We start from the raw sequence: 21,043 nt of genomic DNA, 5'->3' as shown, positions 1-21,043 counted from the left end.
GCTTTGCAATATTTTCAATTCTATCGATTCATTCCCAACTTTCTTGTTGAGTAGTTATAGAGTGAAGTAACCTAGCCTCCGTATGAATAGGTACAGGTAGCCACCAGCCAACATTCTATTATTTGAGGCCTCATTGAGGAAGTTTCGTGTTTAAATTTGATTTATTTAGATTCAAAATTTCCGAAGAAGAAATGGATCCTGCCATTGAAGAAGGAGGCACTAGAAAACGAAAATATGTTGCTGAAAAAGGAAAAGCGAAAAAGAAAAAACATTTGTCAACAATGGTGAACGCAGAGAAGGAAAGGTAGATTTTATTTTAACGTTAATATTTGGTGTTTTAAACTTATTTAAAAAAACATAAGTTCAATTAATTGATGTCAATTATAAATAGGTTGGAAAAATTAGTATTTGGTGATCCTTCATATATGTTACGAAACATGGGATTTGGAGATCCGGATTCTGGTGTGGAAGACGATGGAGCACAAGATTCTGATACATACTCTGATACTCTTGCATCTCCGCCCAGAGTACCTGCTTGGGTGGATGAAGATGATATGCTAAGTGTTACGTAAATACTGTTGTTTATCTGTTTTTGTTTTACTTTTTATGAATTATTAGTTCTAATAGTCAAAGACGACTAATCTAGTTTTTTTTTTTTAATTTACTTAAAGTTGTTCAAAAGTGAACAATTGTTAAATAAGTACTTTTTGTGGAAGTACATTAACTTATGCTTTTGTTTTTTTCTTTGATCACGACGACAAGAACTGCTTTTATTTAAAGAAGTATTACTCCATAACGACTTTTGTAACTAAATGTAGGTTCTTATTCCAATTTTTTATTGAAGGCCGTGATCTATATAATAACTAAAAACTATTTATAAGCTTAAAAAGTGCCCAGACTAAAGTAGATAACATTTTTTAGTCGATTAATGGCGAGCATTTTTCTCTTTCTAAATTTAAAAATACCATTTTCTTGTCCCCTGGTATAATGTGTCCTCCTCCTTCTGGTGGTGATGCGTGTTATGTTTGTCTATTTAAATTTAACACATTATCATTTTTAACAGTGGTGATAGTGTACGAAGTGGTCAGGATATTAACAATTCTGCAGAATATGGAAAATTTCTAAGGAGAAAGTTTCAATCAGTTTACGGAGAACCATCGTGGGCCAAATTAAACAAAGCAGACGAGGAACATCGTGATGAAGAAGATCAGGAACTTCTTAGGGTTAATATTTCTTTTATAAGATTTTATTAATTTTTTTTTTTTTTTCATTTGGAAACGCTCATTTATTTTTCTTTGAGCTGAGGCGTACTTTAACTATTTCTACAGGCCAATAAAAATCATTTTCAACTCCTAATTAATAAACCTCTGGCTGATGAAAATCCGAAACCGGTCAGAAACAGTCAGAAAACGTACGTGCTAAGATAGATAAAATTTACAACAATGTTCAGCTCTGAAATCACCGTCTCTTTTTTTGGTGACGTTTAAAAAGTCTATTGTGCGACTACTGATTAAAATCATCTTAGAAAGATGATTGGAGGAAGAAAAAATAAGGTTCCTCTGTTGTTTTTACTTAAGTCGATTGAGAGGTCTAAAGTTCGAGTACATCAGACTTGAAAGTAATATACATGACGGATGAAATAATTGTTTTTGTTCTGATTCGTGGTATCAACACACTGCCCAACTGCAAAGCTTCCTATACTGCTTCTGTCTCTTAGCCTGTCTAAAAAAATATATATAAGTAATTACATTACATTAATTTTATTTATTGTTACTTATTTCTACAGACTTGCGGAAATATGTTGAACAAATCTAGCTATTTGGCAAAATCATTTTTAAGAATTAAAAGATTAGCATCATTGAATTGTGAAACTAGAAATGAAGGACCGATTATAAAAGCCGTACGATTTCATCCAACATCAACTGTAGCACTTGTTGCAGGTGTTTCTGGCTGTGCTTCAATAATTCAGGTAGTATTTTATTCTTTTATTTAAGTAATTCATTTGGAACCTAGTATTTAAATTTCTTCTCCCCCTCTGCCCCAAATACAGGAGTTCAACAGTGTATCAAAACTTGTCTTAAGATCTCAAGGCGGTGTACTTGGAGTATGGTCTGTACCTTAGATATCCTTGGCAACCCCATACCGTGAACCAGTTAGATATAGCGCCACTGAGACTTCCCGCAGCAATAACATCATCGCGGAACTTGCCGTCATTTCGCTACTGTCAAAAACGGGTGTTATCAATAAAGATATTGTGGTTCCATCTTTTGACCCACTGATTTCTTTCTTGGCAATACTGAGAAGTATAGCTTACTTGTGGGGCCATGCGAAGGTTAACCTTAGGCTTAAAAAATGTACACCGTTTTTTTTTACAACAGTGCGAATGCTTGGCAGTGCCACAGGGAGCCTTCACTTTGTCGGTAGACTATAATAGATAGTCTATATAGGACGTGGCTGTGAAGCTAAAACCATTGCGACTGGAGAGATCTTTATGACACCCCGCAGTACCAAATTACTGTAGGCTCTATGCGTATTGTGTAGTGTTGAGGTTGTCAATGTAATTGTTGACTGTCGTGATGTTAGACTGGGATACCCGCAGGGACGCCAAGATCCCTGAAGAAATGGCTAGCCCACTTCCCCCCCCCTTTTTGAACCAGTAAGAACCAGACAACCTGTGATGTTACACGAAAGTAAACTTTTGAGTATGTACACCAGTTGATTTAAGTCGTTTATACAACGTATTTCTCCAGCTAAAATGCGATTCTTCCCTCTTCTAAGCTATATAGTGTGAGGCAACGATCTTCAACGGAGCTCTTGATAACTTCTATTCTGGATATCCTTTTTCAGATCGACGATTCTGAATGTCTTTTCTGAGATCAATAACTCCATACTCTGAATGGTTTTGATCCACAAGTATCATTCATAGTCTTACGAAGTTCAATATTCGACTTTTACGTTAAATTGATTGCATAACCTAATTATTTCATTGAAAACATGATTAAAATTAATCTTAATTAATTTATCTGTTTTGTCCACACATCCATGTATGACAAACTTCTTCTAGATGTTTTATTCTATTATGTTTATTTCGTTCAGTATATTTAAAACAAAAAATCTATTCTGTTTTTATAGGTTGATGGAAAAACTAATCCTAAATTAGCATCAGTTCGTTTTGATAGATTTCCAATACGTTGTGCAAGATTTTCAGCTGATGGTTCTGAATTTATTGTAGGATCACATCGACATTCACATTTTTATGTCTACGATATGATACAAGGGAGTACCTTAACGATTTACACACATCACAATGTTGGACAAACCAATATGAAGGTAAATTCATTAAATACTAACATTGTATTACATTTAAGTTGTTTCGTAAAATGGATTTCTCTTACTGCATTCACGAAGTTCGATCTGCCACCTTTTCTCCAAATATGCGCTGCTGACTTCCAGCTATGAAGAATTTCACGTTTAAAGAAATGCAATTAGAAAATTTAAAATAGATAAAAATATTTGTTCCTCTATTTATTTGTAATGCACTATTAACCTTATGTTTTTCTTTGCAAATAACAGAAATTTGAAGTATCGCCCGATAGTAAGCTGATAGCAATTGCTGGAAGATTTGGTCAAATACATTTACTGTCAGCTAAATCTAAAGAATGGATTGGCAATCTAGCAATGAATGGAAATGTTGAGGCAATTACATTTGATTCGGATGGAACCAGTCTCTATTCCCACGGAGGTTGGGCACATCAGTTTATTTATTTTTTTTTTAAATTATTTTTATTAAACTCTTAGCTCTGCTCTACAATTCAGGTGGCCCCTTAAAGGCTTTCAAGTGCTGTGAATATTGCTAGGCTGGTATAATAATGGTTAAATATCTGTCAAGAATTGAATGTCTTGCGATCGAGGATGATGAGGCGGTTTTTCCCTTTGTTTGGAAGGGGGGGGGGCTAAGGAGCTTAAAGTGAACCATTTTTTTTTTTTTGGAGTGTTGCAAAATTACTGACAAGTGGAGCCACTAAAGCAAAAGTATAAAACAAATTTCCGGAATGGTGGGTGAAAACCCGAGACTAAGAACAGGCGAAATAGTCACTCGCATAGGTTCACCAAAAGTATTGTTCCAACAATGTTGGGCGGCCATTCGGATGATTTTGAGAGATCGTAAGGTTTCACTTTTTTTTTTTTTTTTTTAAGAAGAAACTACCTCTGCTTTTATTGGATCTTATTGGATTCCATGGCTCCAGAGTTCGACTTTCTGAAGGATATGCCTTCATGCTACATCCAGGAGCACTTCACCTTACTTTACTCTAATTAATCAGAAGAAACGCAAGAGATGCACTAACTAGAGGATAATTTTTTTTTTTGTTCATTAGGATTCTTGGCAAAACAATACACTCTAGTCTATCTTCGATTAAATTCTCTCTAAACATAAACTAAAATCTGATTGCTTAGTCTCTTTATCTGTTTTTCGTGCAATATGACTCGGAATATAAATTTTTAGCGATTCTAAGAAATTAATATTAGAAAAAAATAGTTATTCCACAGCTAAAGTAACCAGGAAAATTGTAAAGTCTAAGGGAAAGAAGTGCTCTTAAAAACTGTAATTTGCATTCAAACATTTAAGAGCTTGGAACATTAACTTTAAAGAAAGAAAAAATTAAGCTAGATTCTTCCAATGTCTACTACAAACTGGCATTCCATTATCGCAACAAAGGTATGACGAAAAAAAGAAGTATAATGTCAGTATGGAATACAATAGCTCGTCGAGGGATGGATACCTTATCTGAACAAAACCGGCAACATTTTGATTATTAGTATATAATTTATTATTTTTTTATTTTTATAAATCAGTTTAATCAGTTAAGATAAATAAATATTAATTCCCCCTTCTAATTGGTTTAAGAATTATATCGGTCATGAGCATCCATCCATCTGTCAATCAATCCGTTCTTTTGTTTAATAATGTGTCGTAAGAATATTATCTTGGAAACGACTTGTTTCGCTTCGATGTGGGGCAGTTACAAAATTCCTCTTTCAATTTGCTTTGCCGACTAATAGTTTCGTAGTCATCTAGTTTATTTTGATTGCCAAATATAGAAAAACAGAGGTTAATAGAAGTTTTCTAGTTTTATGTATTTTGTTCAATGTAATGTACTTTTAACTATACCAACTAATTTATACTGAAGCAGTGTTTTAAAAAATGTTATTACTATCATCAATAAGTTAATCTTTATTTTACTGAACCTGAATTTTGACAAATATGTAAATTAAAGGTCATATTTTTGCCTTCTTATAGAGCTAGGTGAAGTTCATATATGGGACGTTAACAGACGATGTCTGACTGGAAGATTTTTGGACGATGGATGCCTTGTTGGTACCAGCATTGCCATTTCGCCGTGTGGCTCGTATTTAGCGGCCGGGTCATCTTCCGGAGTTGTTAATATCTACGACAAGAGAGCTCTGCTGGCCAGAGCCGAACGATCACCCACACCACTGAAAGCTATCATGAATCTGGTCACACCTGTGAAACAAGTTACATTCAACCATTCCTCACAGTTGCTGGGTATTGCTTCGGATGAAAAAGATAATGCAGTGAAAATGGTAAGTAGTTTTTACAATGGTGTTTAAATGTCTTTTGTCAGTTTCCTCTGAACTCTTGTTTGGGAAAGTTTGGCAATCTTGCAGATTTTTTTTTTTCTGAGAAAAAAAAACAGAGACAGACCATTTTATGTTTCTTTGCACTCAGGTTCATTTACCTTCCATGACTGTGTATCAGAATTTTCCTGCACTAAATGAACCAATCGGCAGAGTACAAAACTTTGCGTTTTCCCCATCAAGTGGTTACTTCTCTTGTGGAAATAACAAGAATACGGCGTATCTGTACAGGTAGTATAACATTCAATGTACAAATAAAAAAATCAACTATATTATCCTGCAATGTTGGATATCAAACATTGTGATTAAATTAAATTAAATTGATTAAATGTTTAAATATTGACAAATTTACAGATTAATGCAGTTCGATTTCTTGTTTATATATATTTTTTTTCTTTTGTATCTATTTTATATGTTTTGTTCAAGGCTTTTAGATGGATTTTTAGATTATTATGGTGGATTATTAAGCGAATTACTTTAAGCTAAATCCACTCCCTCCTATAAAAAAAAAAAAAAAATGTGATTTTCTGTATCAGTATCTGGAAATGAAGTACAGTCGAACCTCTCAATAACGGACACTGGCGGGGGAAAGCAAAGTGGCCGCTATTTGGAGGTGGTCGTTAGAAGGAGGTTGGCAAGTTTCATATTGAAAAAATATGTTGTTTTTGTTCCAAACATCTATTTAAAAATAGTTTATTATTAATTTGATTTAAAAACTTACATAATTGCATAATTATTTAGTTATAATGATATGCATCAAGTTTTTCTAAATTATCCAAAAACTATATATTATTGACTTAATTAATAATTTTTATAATAATCATCACATTTATTCATAACATTAATAATTTATGGTAAAATTATCATCATACTATCATCTATTATTAGAAAAAGGACAAACCTTTTGGCAAGTTGACGATGGCTCGATTTGGTTTTAGCAAAATCTTCCAACACATTTATTTTCTCTTCTAGAGTTAACCACTTTCGTTTGAGAGACATATCGGAAAAAATAATACTGTTCGTCCAAAGTAATATTGAAAAATGAGATTAAAATGGTACAAAATGAATGGAGTTTATATAGGAAACTTTAGGAAAAATCAGGAAAAAAAGAAGAAAAACTTGAGGGGGGAAAATTCTTTTTATCACCGCATCAAAAACGAACTTTTAATAATAAGGTGGTCATTGGTGGGAGGTGAAACATAATAATCCGTTCCCCAAAATCTCGAATGTCCGCGGTCGCTATGTAGAGTGTGTCCGTTAGACGGTGGTTCTTTTATATAGGGGTGGTAAAAACGGGGAAATCCAAAAACTGGACCGTAAATGGAGGTGGTCGCTAGTGAGAGTGTCTCTTTATAGGAGGTTCGACTGTATAAGTCTCTTTAAACTGTTAAATAAGTGCATTCTGCTTGAGTTTATCTGAGGCTTCGCAAAAAACCTAAAGTAGATGCACACATCAACTATCTCTAAAAAAAAGTCCTGTGTGTATACAGTGAGCGTTAATACAGTCAAGTGTAAGTGTTGTTAATAGTCTGGAATGCGAGAGCATTCCCTGAGAAGGAATGCCAAAAGCCTGTAGAAGTGGATAATCTTCGAAGGAAGTGGTACTTCGTTCTGTGAGGCTTAAGAAATTTAATAGATAAAACAAAATTTAAAATATTTTATATTTGAAGAAGGCATTTCTATCTTGTCGCTCAGTGCTATTTTATTGTTGTTTTTTTAATTATGTTTTTATTTTGTTTTCAGATTAAAACATTTTGGAGATTATTGAGTGATAAAATACGATCAAAGAAAACATCGCTTTTTGTGATTAAATATTTCTCTTATGTACTAACTTTATATTTAAATAATATTGGAACATATAAGCTAAGAAGAGAATTATACAATGAATTTTTACTGCCATCTGAGGGAATCAAAGCAAAATAATTTTTAATTTTTGTCACCTATCATACTAATTGGAAATGAACTTAATTATTTATCATTTATTTTCTTTTAGTCTCACTTTGTCTACCTTGACTTGACACAAAGATTGAAAACTACGTCTTATCCTTAATTCGAAAAAAATGTTAAAGAAAGGAGAATATGTACCATTATAAAAAAAAAAAGCAATAATACTAGTGGAAAATAGTAAGATACCCGTATATCTAAGAAAAACTATTTCTGAGATTGAATACCAGAATATAGTTTCTTTTTTCATACTCAAATTTTATGTTAGAAATACGACTTAAAATGACTTTTTTTTTATTTGTTACTTTCCATGTATTTATTTACCTGTGTAAAAAAAAAACCAATAAATTAGCCCTCGCAACTTAACTCATGATGTAGCTTTGTTACCTGTATTATGGGCATTTTACTTTACCTTAATTGTTTCTACATTTACATTAAACTATTTAAAAAAATTAAATATTTTTATTTATTGAGTTCCTGTTCAGTTTTTATTTTATAGTTCATATGGAGCGATTTTTAGAGGCTCCTTTTTTAATTTTCTGATGGAAGAAAATTAATTTTCTTTTAAACGAGGCAAAGTTAAAAAAAAGAGCACTTTCATGCTATCTAGCGGCAGTAGCTTGAACTAAACTTGAAGTACTAAAAATATGCATTGACTCTTTTTTTAATTAAAAATAATACATCTTGAAGCGACAATAACTGCTGAAAATAGATTTATGTTCGCTCTGAAACATTAAAAACTTCCGATTCCAAAAGGAAAAGTCAAAGTAGTTCCATTATAAACCTATCGTTGGCTAAGGTAACGATGCAAGAGTCTTAACAATGAATAGTATGAATCTATTGAGATTATAGAAAAAAGATAGTTTTCGTGCAAACTTATTTAGATGAACAGAATCATTTTGGTAATCTACATTAAAAATGGAAGTGAGTTAGTTAGGTCTTGTGGAGAGGATAAGCGCTAAAAGAATTCCATGTGGCAGGCAGGCAAGATGATAGGTAGATGAGATCAGCTACAACCGGAATTGACTTCCGCCAAGTTGGAACATGAAAATAGAGATTTGATTTTATCAGGTTAGAGTTGAGTGGTGAAAGATTACCAGGAGGCCTTATTACTTGTACTGCGATTCAGTCATGGTAATAATTAAATAATATCTCGTAATTATTCACATATTTGATTGACTAATATTTTTGTAATCTCTTGTATTTGTTATATTTGTGTTTTAATTATGTATGAGGTAAAAACCTAACGTAGACACCAAACTTTCCTATGAAAATGAAAAGTTTAAAAACTGGCATATAAAAAAATAAATAAGTAACTCTAACACTTCTTAAAAAAGTGAAAGAATACGTTTCTGTCTGCATTCCGCTTGAAAGTTATACATAAGAATAGCAAAGCTAATTTGGGGGGGGAATAAGATGATGTATGAGAGACTGAGATAAATAAGCATCGATGACACGATAACCTCTGAGCGTACAAAACTTTGTGTTATGATGATGTTTTGTGGAACTTGGTGACGTCCTTGTAAGCTTGTATAAGTTATATTTAGAATGTTCGAAGGATTTACTGAAGCTGAAATTAAAAACATTACTTCCAAAGAGTTAGCAGGTAATCACAATAGATTTATCTTTTCTATCCTTTTTTTTTAGTTTTGTTTTTATTGAATTCATATTTATTTTAATTTTTAAGAAGAAAATTACCAGTTTGTAACTAAAACGAATAACAAATATAAGCAGGGCAGTTTTGGCAGTAAAAGTAGAGATCTATTGAGGGCTAAAAGAAAGAATGAAATACAAAGGAAAATGCCCTCCAAAGACTCGAACTTACCCACAACAAAGGTAAATTATCAAGAAAAGATCCTACTTGATATGTTGAATAATATTAGTTTCTTCCTGTGCAAAATTTTGCTTATCTAGGGCTCTCTGTTTACACAGAGAATTGCTCGTATTACTTTAACTTATAAAGAATTACCAACTAGAATTTATACGCTATTTTCTTCAATAGTATTAGATAGATTGACCTCCTTTTAATTATTTCCTAACTCAGCTTATCTGGTGGTTACGTTACCACTTGTATTATGACAAATTAGTAACCAAACAAAGTCATACCAGCTTTTCAGGCCTTCAATCATTAAGTGGCGAATACTTCATTATCGATTGTGAAAATGTTCTGAGGAAGCTATGTCTTTAGAATATTATATCTTACTTCTTTGAGCTATTCTTTCTATGTTACCAGTTTCTGGACTTCTTTTAAACCTACTGTCATTAAGGACAGTTTTTATGGGTTGCGTATCACCAAATATTTTTGTAACAAATTACGAACAAGTTTATCGAGTCTTTTATCAAATAATTTAAAGAAAGTCACACTATTTGATTTTACACGTAGACGTAATTGTGAACCGACAGTAAAAACAGTGTATACTTTTCAAGGGAAGAAATGTTTTCAAGAGAGTTGGAGATAAAGATCCTTCAATTTCGTTAATTATATGTCTTATTTTCAATTTCATTAATTTTAAAAATCTTACTTATTGCCTTGATAAACGAGGTTTATGATTCTAAAATCACAATAAGTAGAGTTATACTTATAACAAAGTTCACTATGAATATTTATCAAGCAGTGTTGTGACTTTCTTCGAATTATTGTTGAAGTTAATTGAAAAAGAAACTTTACATTTTATATTGAAATAAATAAAGTAAAAATTATCGTAGGAAGAAGAGGAATATGAAGAGGAGGAGAAGAAGGAGGTCAAAGTAAATGAAAATAAGGAATCATCTACACAGCAACCTAAAGAGGCTAACCTAGTAGATGTAGCATATGTACTTACTTCTCAATCTGTGGTACAGGTACCACCAACAACTAGACCTGATGTTGATGCAATCAAATATGCTAATGTGGATTTTCAAGATTCTCCTTCATATCAGACATTGAATGAATTTGAAGAAACACAAAGAAAATTAGAGGCTTTCAATTTAGAAAGAAAGGAACAGTTGAGAAAGGCCTTGTTTGATAGGTAACTTTTATTTATTTTTTATATTTTATCTATTTTGTGCTTCAAGCGTAGAAATAAGTGAAGTAGTTTAAAGATTGTATCAAAAAATGCTATTCCTTTTTGGTAGAATTGGTTAGGCCAATCTGAAGTTAATTTATGACAAACCTAACCATTCTCCTTTCATGGCGATAACTAAAAAGTGTTTAGTAAAATTCATTGTAAATAGAAAATCTGTTATCAGAATTATACTAATTACAGTTTAACTATAGAATTTAACTAACTACAGAGAAAGTAGTGTAACTGTTCTTACCCGTTCTCCACTTGCGATAAGAATGATCTTTGTAAATTTTTCTTAGTAGATTATGTGTTGTTTTCTTTTTAGCTTATTCAAATTTTTATTAAATTTAGTTTGTGAATAATAGATTAAATATTGTTATAACTAAAGACAAAAAAAAATTATAGTCCCATAATAAACGAGATTTGTTTGCCTTAGATAAGGTATGTTAAATACAGAAGTTGTGATAGAGTTTTAGATTAAGGATATAATATGCTCCTACGAGCTACAGTATTTAGCAGGTAATTCAAACATTTTTCAAAAGTGGGGTCTGCAACAAAAATTTGAAATGTTTTACTTAATTTGGAACATTCTAATTCCACAGTTCGCTGAAGTTCTAAAATTGAAAAGGTTTTTTTGTTTTTAAAAAGATTTATCCAATTTCAAAGCTTTAATAGATTTTGTGAAGTATATAAAACTAGAATTGATGTTTTTTATATCGTGTAAAATTTACATCTTTATCTTTATTTCTTATTATATTTTCAGAGCCAAGAAAACACACGAAGAAGTGAAGAAATTGAATCAAATCGAAGAAGAATTAAAACAATTAGATTCTACTCTCAGCAATGATGTTTGTATATTGAGAAATCAAATTGAATCTGCCAGCCATGATTTTATGGAAGCTCAGTAAGTAGTTTATTATTATTTTACCTTTTTTTTTTTTTTGTATTAAATGCTCAAAAGAGGAATCCATCGTCCAGTATTTCTCTGGAAAAATTTATGTCTTGAGGTGTAACAAGATGAGAATATTTTCCGGTTAGTTGGCGAAACAAGAAGACTCACAATCTTTGCTCTGAAGAGTATGCAGAAAAGAACATCTGGGTGCCCTCTTTTGGACATACCAGTAATAGGAGGCATCAAAAGGGTGAAAGAATTGGCTAAAGACGAATTCTTTAAATACTTTTTGGATCTGGCGAGCGTCCTGAATGTATTTGTGACAAAGAAATTAAAAATTTAAGGATGATGGAAACGCACTTAAGGGAATGAAGTCACGAGTCTAAAAAAGTATATATTAAACGATTGCAAAGGGTGTTCGTAAAGGGCTTGCATGGAAAATTCTTTCAAAAAATAAAAGTAAAATTATTTCTTAATGTCCAATTGTAAAGTGGAAGTTGGGTAAATGGTAAATCACTTCCTAGAACAGTGTCCCCTTTCATAACTATTAGGTCATCAGCCATTTTGTATGGAATAGACGCGACTAGCAAACATATTTTATTACAAAGTGCTCAAAATAAAAACATTAAATAAAATCCAAGTCCTAGACTGGAAATCGTACCCAGTACCACATTACATATTAATTTTGCAGGTCTCGTCACTAACCGCTCAACCATCGAGGCGCCTCTCACGGCCACTTTTTATTTTATTTAAAAAATATAAAATTTTTGTGCAATAAAACCTTTTTTATTTTGCAGAAAACGTTTCAATAGAGCGGAAAAAGAATATGTTGAAGCTAAAATGGAATTGTTTACTAAAAAAGAGCGTAAAGAACTTTTGACATCTCATTTATGTTCAATTATTGAACAGAATGAATTGAGAAAAGCTAAAAAAATATCAGATCTCATGGAGAAATTAGAAGTACCCACCAAACCTTTGCCACTTGTGAGTAGGTCTTTAAATTTTCTGTTTTTTAAAAAATTAAATTATTTAAAAAACAATACAGTTTGACATGTTCAGTGCATTCAATCCAATCCATTTATTGAATTACATAATACCAAAATCGTAGAACTATTTATGTAAACAATATTTTTAGCTTCTATAGCTCACTGCCCATCTCCAGATATCGTTGATTTTAGTGTGAGATCACGCACAGTGTTGCGAGAAGACTCCGGGTGCCAATGACTATAGATGTTGGGCGCACTGTAATATATAATATGTTCAAAGTAGGGTGTGGATTCAGCCCCACTCTCCCCCCCCCCCCTCGAAAAATTTACTTACATCAAAGTTCTCTAAGATTCATCCCTAAGTGGAGGGGCATTATATACGTTATCTCCAAGCTCAACATCATGAACACCTTTGGCGATTTCTAGTAAAATCTATAAGAAATTTGAAAAAGCCGTGTTCTGTAATCAAAACCTCCTATGAATGTACTTCCATAACGGAAGTGGTCAACACATTTAATACAAAAAAAAATCTTATTGAGGTATTAAAACAGTTGGACCACATTCTGAAACGGCATTTTTATCTAAGAATAGGTTAACATTATCTTCAGTAACTACTCTTAAATGAAGATTGTATATAAAAAAAAAAAGATTTCAAAGGAAAGTAATTTACCTCAATAATTTCCCAAAGAAATCAAAAAACTGAAAAATCTATTCAGAAGCATTTCCAGGATTCCTTAAAATTTGGTAGCACAGTTCTTACTTCTTTTAGAACAGACAAAAGCTATACATTACAGCGAAATTGGATAATAATTAAGGAGTAGCCTGATAAAAATCTCCCCCGCCCCCCAAAGTGCCCTTAAATGTATTTTTGCTGGATATCTATTTCAAATAAATAAATACTGTAATTGTAAGAAATCATTGAAAACATTTTTTTATATGTGTATAACGTTTATTCAGTGCAATGGCATTTCTATAGTTAGGTGATTTGGTTGGGAAGGATTATAGTTAAGTGATTAGCTAATACAGGATTTAACCAGTTAACTGCTTATGACGAAGATATTCGTCATGAAAAAAGTGTAAAATTTTGTGTTATGACAAATATATTCGTCATGTGTTTTCAATAGTGACCATCGGCAGTTAATTTTGCAATTTTAGTTAAAACTAAAAAAGAGAAAAACAAATTGTCAAAGTTGGGTGTTTTTTGAACGTTACACTTTTTCGTGCACTTTTTGACGATCAACCCTTATACAACTGTCCTGCCGGACAGTTTTAATACGTTCATAAACTGCAAGAAGTGTAGAATATTTTGAGGCCATGTCGTAATAAAAAGAACTAATAGAAGATATAGTATGAATTAGTCTTCGTAAATGTATCCTTGTCTTTTATTAGATTCATCACTGAATCCTGGGTTTGGCGAATATAATCGTCATCGCTTAATATGTACGACGTGTTTGGGGGACACAGTTAACTGGTTAAACGTGGAGATCACAAAATTTGGATCCAGCTGCTGGCTCATTGGTTTTTGCTCTTCCTAGAAGCTTCTTACAGCTCACAGACCGGTGATGGGAAAGTGTTTTCTGTAAAGAGAGAAACAGTGACATCAGCTGTCGGCATTTCACTAAAAAAAAAAAAGCACTGGACGTCGATAACCTTAAACGTTCATGCGTTTTAAAAATAAAAAAAAGTATTCATTTTTTTCTTTTTGGTTGATTTCAGGACTTACCAACTAAAGTGGATCTTACAAATAAAGTGGCGAATTTACAGAATAGTAATAATAGTTGATTATGAACTGAAGCAAAATTGATAATTCCAGCTGATTTCCTTAATAAAGGGACCAATGACTTTTATATGTGATAGTGTTTTTATATTAAATATTCAAAACAAGATGCGTGTCAGTCTTTTATTCTGACTGGTTTCGAATTTTCATCCTACTTCAAAGATAGAATTTTTAGGTTAGCTCGAGAAATTAGATTTTCATTTTACAGTGTTTTTACAGTTGTAATGTTCAACTTGTTGGAGAAGAAGTTTTATAAGTTGGTAGGTTGTCAAGTTAGCTCTACATGTAAAACTTGATGATTAAGAAGGATTAAAGATACAAAATGGTCCAGAATAAAAGAAAACTGGCGCATCATCAAAATATTGTTTAACTAATCATGTGTTCAGCAAATATTTTCAAAGAAGCAATTTTGGCCAATTGTAGCTGGTGCAATCTAAAACAATGTTTTAGTTTTTACGTTATATTGTTCTATAATCTAAGTGATAATTATCTCAATATTTAGGTACTAAAAATAAAAGAAAATTATATATTTATGTACTAATTTTATTATAAAGAACATAGTATAAAATAAAACCAACTTAAAAGTACCTTTTTTTTTTTAATGTTTTAAGTGTTTTTTAAGAAAACCTAAGTTTTTAGTAAGAATATTTTTTTTGGTCAGTAACTTCATCTACTGTTTAATAACTGATTAAGAGAGTACAGATATAAAGATGATATATATTAAGAGTTCATACTAGCAAGACTCCGCTAAGCGACAAAGTTGAAGAATTCAGCATTCAAGCGTCAAATAGAAATCTCATTTTTGGAACGTATTTATGTAGGAAGAGTAATCTTTCTCACTTACACATCTCATCCACTGTATATAGTTCTTCTATAACTCCTCGTAGTGAGAATATTGTTGCTGTTCCTTTGGTCAAATACCTGGATAAGCGCTGCCGATTAAAGTTTTATTATTTTGTATAAAACTATATGTTTGTACAAAAAAAGATTTATTACCAACAGCCAAATTACAACGATCATTTGGTCTGGCTAAAAAGCAAACCGTATATAAGGCCATTTCGAATTCAGGACTTGTCCCAACAAACATTGTTCCCGCAGGTTTGGGATTATTTTTCCAAGAATATTTCACTTTTAATATAGTCCCTTTGCCATTAGGAAGATCAAATTTTTTAGTCCAACCAAAGTAATTTATACGCCCGGTTTTCTCTTCTTGATCAAAGAAAATCCAATTATGTAAACCAGAAACATCACCTTTTTTAAGTTCGCCCAGAAATATATGTTCAAAAGCTGAAGAGCCCATTTTACGTCCACCTCTTGAAAAAATTGTAAACCATATATCTGAAATAAATTTTCTAAACTCTTTGTCACCTTGTGGAGCTAATTCCTTAGATTGTAATAAACTTTTTGCCTGTTTCATAACTTCTGTGGATAATAGCGCGTCTAATAAAGCTGACTCTTCTTGTTTTTCTACAGCGGTTACATCTTCATTGTGTGTAGTATCTGGATCATAATTGTCAAAAAGTGGTAAAATTTTGGCTATTGTCACTGGTTCATATGCAGCTTTTGCTACGTTTAATAATTTTTCAGAAGATAAATCTTTTTCTACTCCATATTTATTTTTTCCTTGTAGATTCAGAGTAATATGTTTAGCCACATTATTACGATCGGATGCTAGTAATGTTTCACAGAATAATTTTAATTCGTTGTCAGATACATATCTTACAGCCAAGTTAATCTTGAGTACCAACATAAATAATAGTAATTTAGTAAACATTTTGTGGCAACGAAATCAATAAAGGATTTATCAATCTAAATAATTAAACACGTAAAGGTACAACTGAATTCACTTTTATTTCCACTTACTCTCAATACTCACACTGTTAGAATCTATATCTACCATAAAATGGGAATTCCAATTGAATAAAGCGAAAGATACATCTATTAACTGAACAAAATTACACAATGACCCCCAATTAAATTAACCAATTCATCTCACTCTCACAATAAGAATAAGAAAATTATCTCAAGGTTATAATAACGATGGGTTTCCTTCAAAGGTAAATAATATTGAGAAAAATTGCTTATATCTGTAATATTCAGATTTTTTATTAATTATCCGAAATGTTAATATTAATTGTCATCTTAATTTGATTCTTAGAAAAATAGAAAATTAAGTGATTGATTTTCTCATACATTTAAATAGGGTTGATAATCCCGCCAATTACACTTAACAACAAGCTTGTCTGTTTGGTTTGCCGACCAAATGTTTATTAATAAGATCTCTAATAAAAACTACGTATTATTATTTATATATATAAATAAGTTTTGAAAAAATACAATTTAGTTCGAAAAAAAAAGTTTCTGCTGGGTAATTTCTCAACTTTCAGTCTCTTAAAAAGTTCACTTCTGGTATTACTAGCGGGGGGGGGGCTTAGAGCAAAACTAAAATACTAAAAAAGAACGAATTGGCTTCCAGTTCGTCGTCTACATTTTTACTTTTTCTGTCTCAGACATCTACTTTCATTGCAAGGGCAAGAGTAATCATAAACGGTAGCCTTCAATTGGAAAATAGTTAATAAAATTAAAGGGATGGCGAACCTTTTTGAGACGTGGGTCAAATTTTGTTCATTTTTTTTTTTTAGTACTAGCTCTTGGGTCATTAATGCCCATTTACACAAGAGTTAAGTTTACAAATTTTAGACTGAATATTTTCAAAACTAAACATCTTTAAAATTCAATTGGCTTAACGGGTAAAACGGGACGAAACAAGTGCTATGGAAGTCTCCATTTTACAAACATAACTGAACAAAACCTTACAAAAGTGTGTTTTATCTGAAGAAAAATCTAAATATGGTTATTTGCTTTGGGTTGTCGATTTTTTTTTTTTTTAACAAACAAAATATGAGTAAAATTATACATTTTATTTGATATTTTGTAAACACTTTTGCTTTATTTCAAATACTACAAAAGCATTTGTCGTCATTTGCGTTTTAGGACTGTAATGATCAAACTAAAAGTTATAGATAGCATTTAAATTGCTATTGTGTCAATGCGTGATTGAAAAAAAATACAGATAGAATATAAATTATCCCCTCAATTAGAAAATCTAAATCAACCCGCTTAAACAAACAAACGGTTGCCTGGCAATAGTGGGTCAGTGTCTGACCCGCAGGTCATAGATTCGCTATCACTGGTCTAGATTAACCCTATTTCTGTCACTGTTAACAACATTTATTACCAGGGCAAAATTAAACATAAAGATTACGTAAAAGACGTTTAAAATAAAAGGGAAAACTACCGAATCGGCTTCCAGTACGACTAGATTTCTACCTTTTCAGTCTCATTCAATTTCTATTGTAGCCAGGGCTAGAATAATCATCAGAGTAGCAAACATATGGAAATCTAAATGTAAAATAATAGAAAAAAAAGAAGAGAATTAGCCTCCACATCGACTAAATTAGAACTATATGATATCTGTTACCTACTTTCATAGTCAGGGCTAAAAATATCATAAAGGGTATTATAAAATAAGGCCAGGGCTACGGTATACAAGAAGGGTTGCCTTTATTTGAGAAGTGAAATGTAAAATGCTATGGAAAAATACTGAATTAGCTTTCAGTTCGACCAGATTTCTACTATTTCTTACACTATCACCAACTTTAAAGGCCAAGGCTACGGTATACAAGAAGGGTTGCCTTTATTTGAAAAATGAAATGTAAAATGCAATTAAAGAATACTGAATTACCTTTCAGTTCGTCTAGATTTCTACCATTTCATACAATATCACCTACTTTAAAGGCCAAGGCTACAGTGTACAAGAAGGGTTGCCTTTATTTGAGAAATGAAATGTAAAATGCACTGGAAGAATACTGAATTAGCTTTCAGTTCGTCCAGATTTCTACTATTTCTTACATTATCACCTACTTTAAAGGCCAAGGCTACAGTGTACAAGAAGGGTTGCCTTTATTTGAGAAATGAAATGTAAAATGCGATAGAAAAATACTGAATTATCTTTCAGTTCGTCCAGATTTCTACTATTTCTTACATTATCACCTACTTTAAAGGCCAAGGCTACGGTATACAAGAAGAGTAGGATAAACAATTAAAAAGGTCGGCAAAGTAAGCATTAGTTATTATTCTTTCATTACCAATTTTCTTGCCTATTGTGACTTGGTTACGAATAAATCCGCTAGATGGCATAGGCAGTACTGTTTTAATGTAATGAAAACCTCTAATGGAGAGATGCCTCTGATCGTTGGAGTGTATTGCTCTTTAAATCTTTCTATTATTAACGGTTAAATTCTATTAATAATCCATCATTAATCAATATTAATTATCGTTGTATTGTTAACGTTGAATTATATCAATTGTGCAATTCTACGGTCAGTTTAGTTAGCAATAGACAATTTTAACTGCAATTACAATAAGTGCAGAAAATAAAGAGAGAGAAAGTTGAAAAATTGCTTGACATGACTTCCATATTGGACAGTCGATTGGAAATTCGATTTATGTATTAAAACTCGATGATTTTTTATTTAATTGATAAAGACTTGATATTCTGTAAAACTGCATTCTAATATAGGAAACATAATATAAATTGAATTTTCGCAAATGATCATATTAACAAAAGGAAATAGTTTACATTCGAAGGAAATAATATCTCTTATTTAAGTTGGTTGGTTTTCATGTAGTAAATGACTCCCCTGGCGGTATTTTCTTCAATAAAATCCAAGGTACATAAATCCGAAATTCTATAGCACCCTTGGGCACTATTTTACTAGGCTATGGGATAGCCTCTTACTAGAGAAAATATGTGCACCGATTTATTTACATCTGTATACTCAGTGTAAAAACAATACTCGTAAATAACTGGAGTAGAAGTGGCTCACAGTATTGGGTTAAGTTGAATTATAAAAAACAACTTACTGAATTCTTGCTGTTTGATGAACTACTTCTTTCAAAAAAATTAAAAAAACTCGTGGTTATTAATATTGGTCCAGGAGTAAGTAAAAGTAAAGTAATTGCCTATTTTTTTTAGGCGGGGCTTAACGTCCAACTACCAAATTAGATGTCGTGGACGGAGGCGACTAGCTAACATACTTTACTATAAATTTATCATATTAACCACTAAATAAAATCCAAGACCTAGACACTGGGAATCGAACCACTAAACCAACAATACATCTTAGCTTTGCGGGTCTAGTCTCTTAACCGCCTAACATACTTTACTATAAATTTCTAATATTAACTATTAAATAAAATCCAAGACCTAGACACTGGGAATCGAACCACTAAACCAACAATACATCATAGCATTGCGGGTCTAGTCTCCTAACCGCCTAACATACTTCACTATAAATTTCTCATATTAACTATTAAATAAAATCCAAGGCCTAGACCGGGGGAATCGAACCCACTAAACCAACAATACATCTTAGCTTTGCGGGTCTAGTCTCTTAACCGCCTAACATACTTCACTATAAATTTCTCATATTAACTATTAAATAAAATCCAAGGCCTAGACCGGGGGAATCGAACCCACTAAACCAACAATACATCTTAGCTTTGCGGGTCTAGTCTCTTAACCGCCTAACATACTTCACTATAAATTTCTCATATTAACTATTAAATAAAATCCAAGGCCTAGACCGGGGGAATCGAACCCACTAAACCAACAATACATCTTAGCATTGCGGGTCTAGTCTCTTAACCGCTCGGCCACCGTGGCGCCTACATTGGTCCAGGAAATTAGCTCTAAAAAGCAGGTTTTTTTTTTACACATTAACCGAACCTGGGTCGTAACATTTTTACCTCATCGACTCCTTTTTTTTCAGAAAGTCTTTCCAAGTACTGTTTTCTCTTCTAAATCCGATTGTTCTTGCTTCTAATACATGCTTCGGATTGTAACTAGGTGACAATATTTGAACTTGTCCACGCCTACTTAATTGTTTCTTTTCACAATTGTAGATCCTCGATTCCATAATCTTGTTACACTTTTAAATTAATTTTCTTATGAAAGATTGGCAAGGATCACTTAGATCCTCCTTAATGGATGATAAAAAATCGACTTTTTCCTAACTATTCGCTATCTTTTTTGCCCTATTTAAATACTTATTGTAATCGACTTATTATCAACTCCAAATGAATTGCATCTTCCCTGCAATTTAACCCCTCTGAATATAGAGTCTTCCTTATCCACAGATCTAATGCATATTACAGCAACTTCTGGGTTGTGTCCGTTATCTACATAGTGTCATTTTTTTGAGCAACCAACGACTAGATGCATTCCTTAATTATAAACTCTCTTTTATGGTAACAACTTGACGAGATGTGCTTTACATCGCCAGGTAGTTCTTGTAAATACTGCTTTACTTCGTGCTAAGTCCTTCATACTTTATTTCCATCAAAACGCAAAACTTCTACAGTTTAGGGGGAGGACTTTATCCCTGTAGTCTTTGGCAATAAGGATAAACCATTAAGACTCCTGTATTCCTCCAGGAAAACTCACGGGATGAGGAGGAGGAGGAGGGTCCATGCTTACCCACCCCAACACTCAGACCAAATCTGTAAATTATAAATTTTCCAGGTTAATGAAATAAATAAACATAAAAATTGTATCAACAATTTATTTATTTATTAATTTTTTAATTTTTCTTTTATTGCTCACTTAATAATTTTTTTTATATTTAAAAGAAAAATTGTAATGTGCAATAATTTACAATGGGGGGAGGAATTAAAAACT

At 32.1% G+C, this 21,043-nt stretch overlaps 3 protein-coding genes across 6 annotated transcripts; 2 read left to right on the top strand and 1 right to left on the bottom strand.

Moving 5' to 3' along the window:
- Window positions 1–36: 36 nt before the first annotated feature.
- wcd (U3 small nucleolar RNA-associated protein 18 homolog wicked) lies at window positions 37–8,059 on the top strand. The gene is made up of 9 exons (XM_074116987.1): window positions 37–304; window positions 392–568; window positions 1,064–1,223; window positions 1,787–1,969; window positions 3,133–3,330; window positions 3,574–3,742; window positions 5,300–5,604; window positions 5,750–5,889; window positions 7,402–8,059. Exons 1-9 carry the CDS (start codon window positions 192–194, stop codon window positions 7,424–7,426), a joined length of 1,470 nt encoding a protein of 489 aa, XP_073973088.1. The 5' UTR covers window positions 37–191; the 3' UTR covers window positions 7,427–8,059.
- Window positions 8,060–8,592: 533 nt separating this feature from the next.
- Gorab (Golgin, RAB6 interacting) lies at window positions 8,593–14,888 on the top strand. 4 transcript variants are annotated; one of them, XM_074117021.1, is made up of 7 exons: window positions 8,756–9,208; window positions 9,290–9,438; window positions 10,309–10,350; window positions 10,444–10,610; window positions 11,410–11,550; window positions 12,336–12,522; window positions 14,241–14,888. In XM_074117021.1, the coding sequence occupies exons 1-7, from the start codon at window positions 9,151–9,153 to the stop codon at window positions 14,304–14,306; spliced, it is 810 nt and encodes a 269-aa protein (XP_073973122.1). In that variant the 5' UTR covers window positions 8,756–9,150; the 3' UTR covers window positions 14,307–14,888. The 4 variants fall into 4 exon arrangements, with proteins under 4 accessions (XP_073973121.1, XP_073973123.1, XP_073973122.1 ...); XM_074117020.1 differs by having other exon boundaries at window positions 8,593–9,208; window positions 9,293–9,438; window positions 10,309–10,610; XM_074117019.1 differs by having other exon boundaries at window positions 8,757–9,208; window positions 10,309–10,610.
- On the bottom strand, window positions 14,824–16,075 carry LOC141448574 (endoribonuclease Arlr-like). The gene has a single exon (XM_074117023.1). The coding sequence runs from the start codon at window positions 16,073–16,075 to the stop codon at window positions 15,215–15,217; it is 861 nt and encodes a 286-aa protein (XP_073973124.1). The 3' UTR covers window positions 14,824–15,214.
- Window positions 16,076–21,043: the final 4,968 nt, after the last annotated feature.

Source organism: Rhodnius prolixus, unplaced genomic scaffold (assembly GCF_049639745.1).
Source record: "Rhodnius prolixus isolate KJV_2025 unplaced genomic scaffold, Rpr scaffold_2, whole genome shotgun sequence".
In the NCBI taxonomy this organism is placed as follows: domain Eukaryota; kingdom Metazoa; phylum Arthropoda; class Insecta; order Hemiptera; family Reduviidae; genus Rhodnius; species Rhodnius prolixus.
The sequence above is the reverse complement of the archived record's forward strand: the minus strand, read 5'-3'. Positions and strand labels throughout refer to the sequence as shown.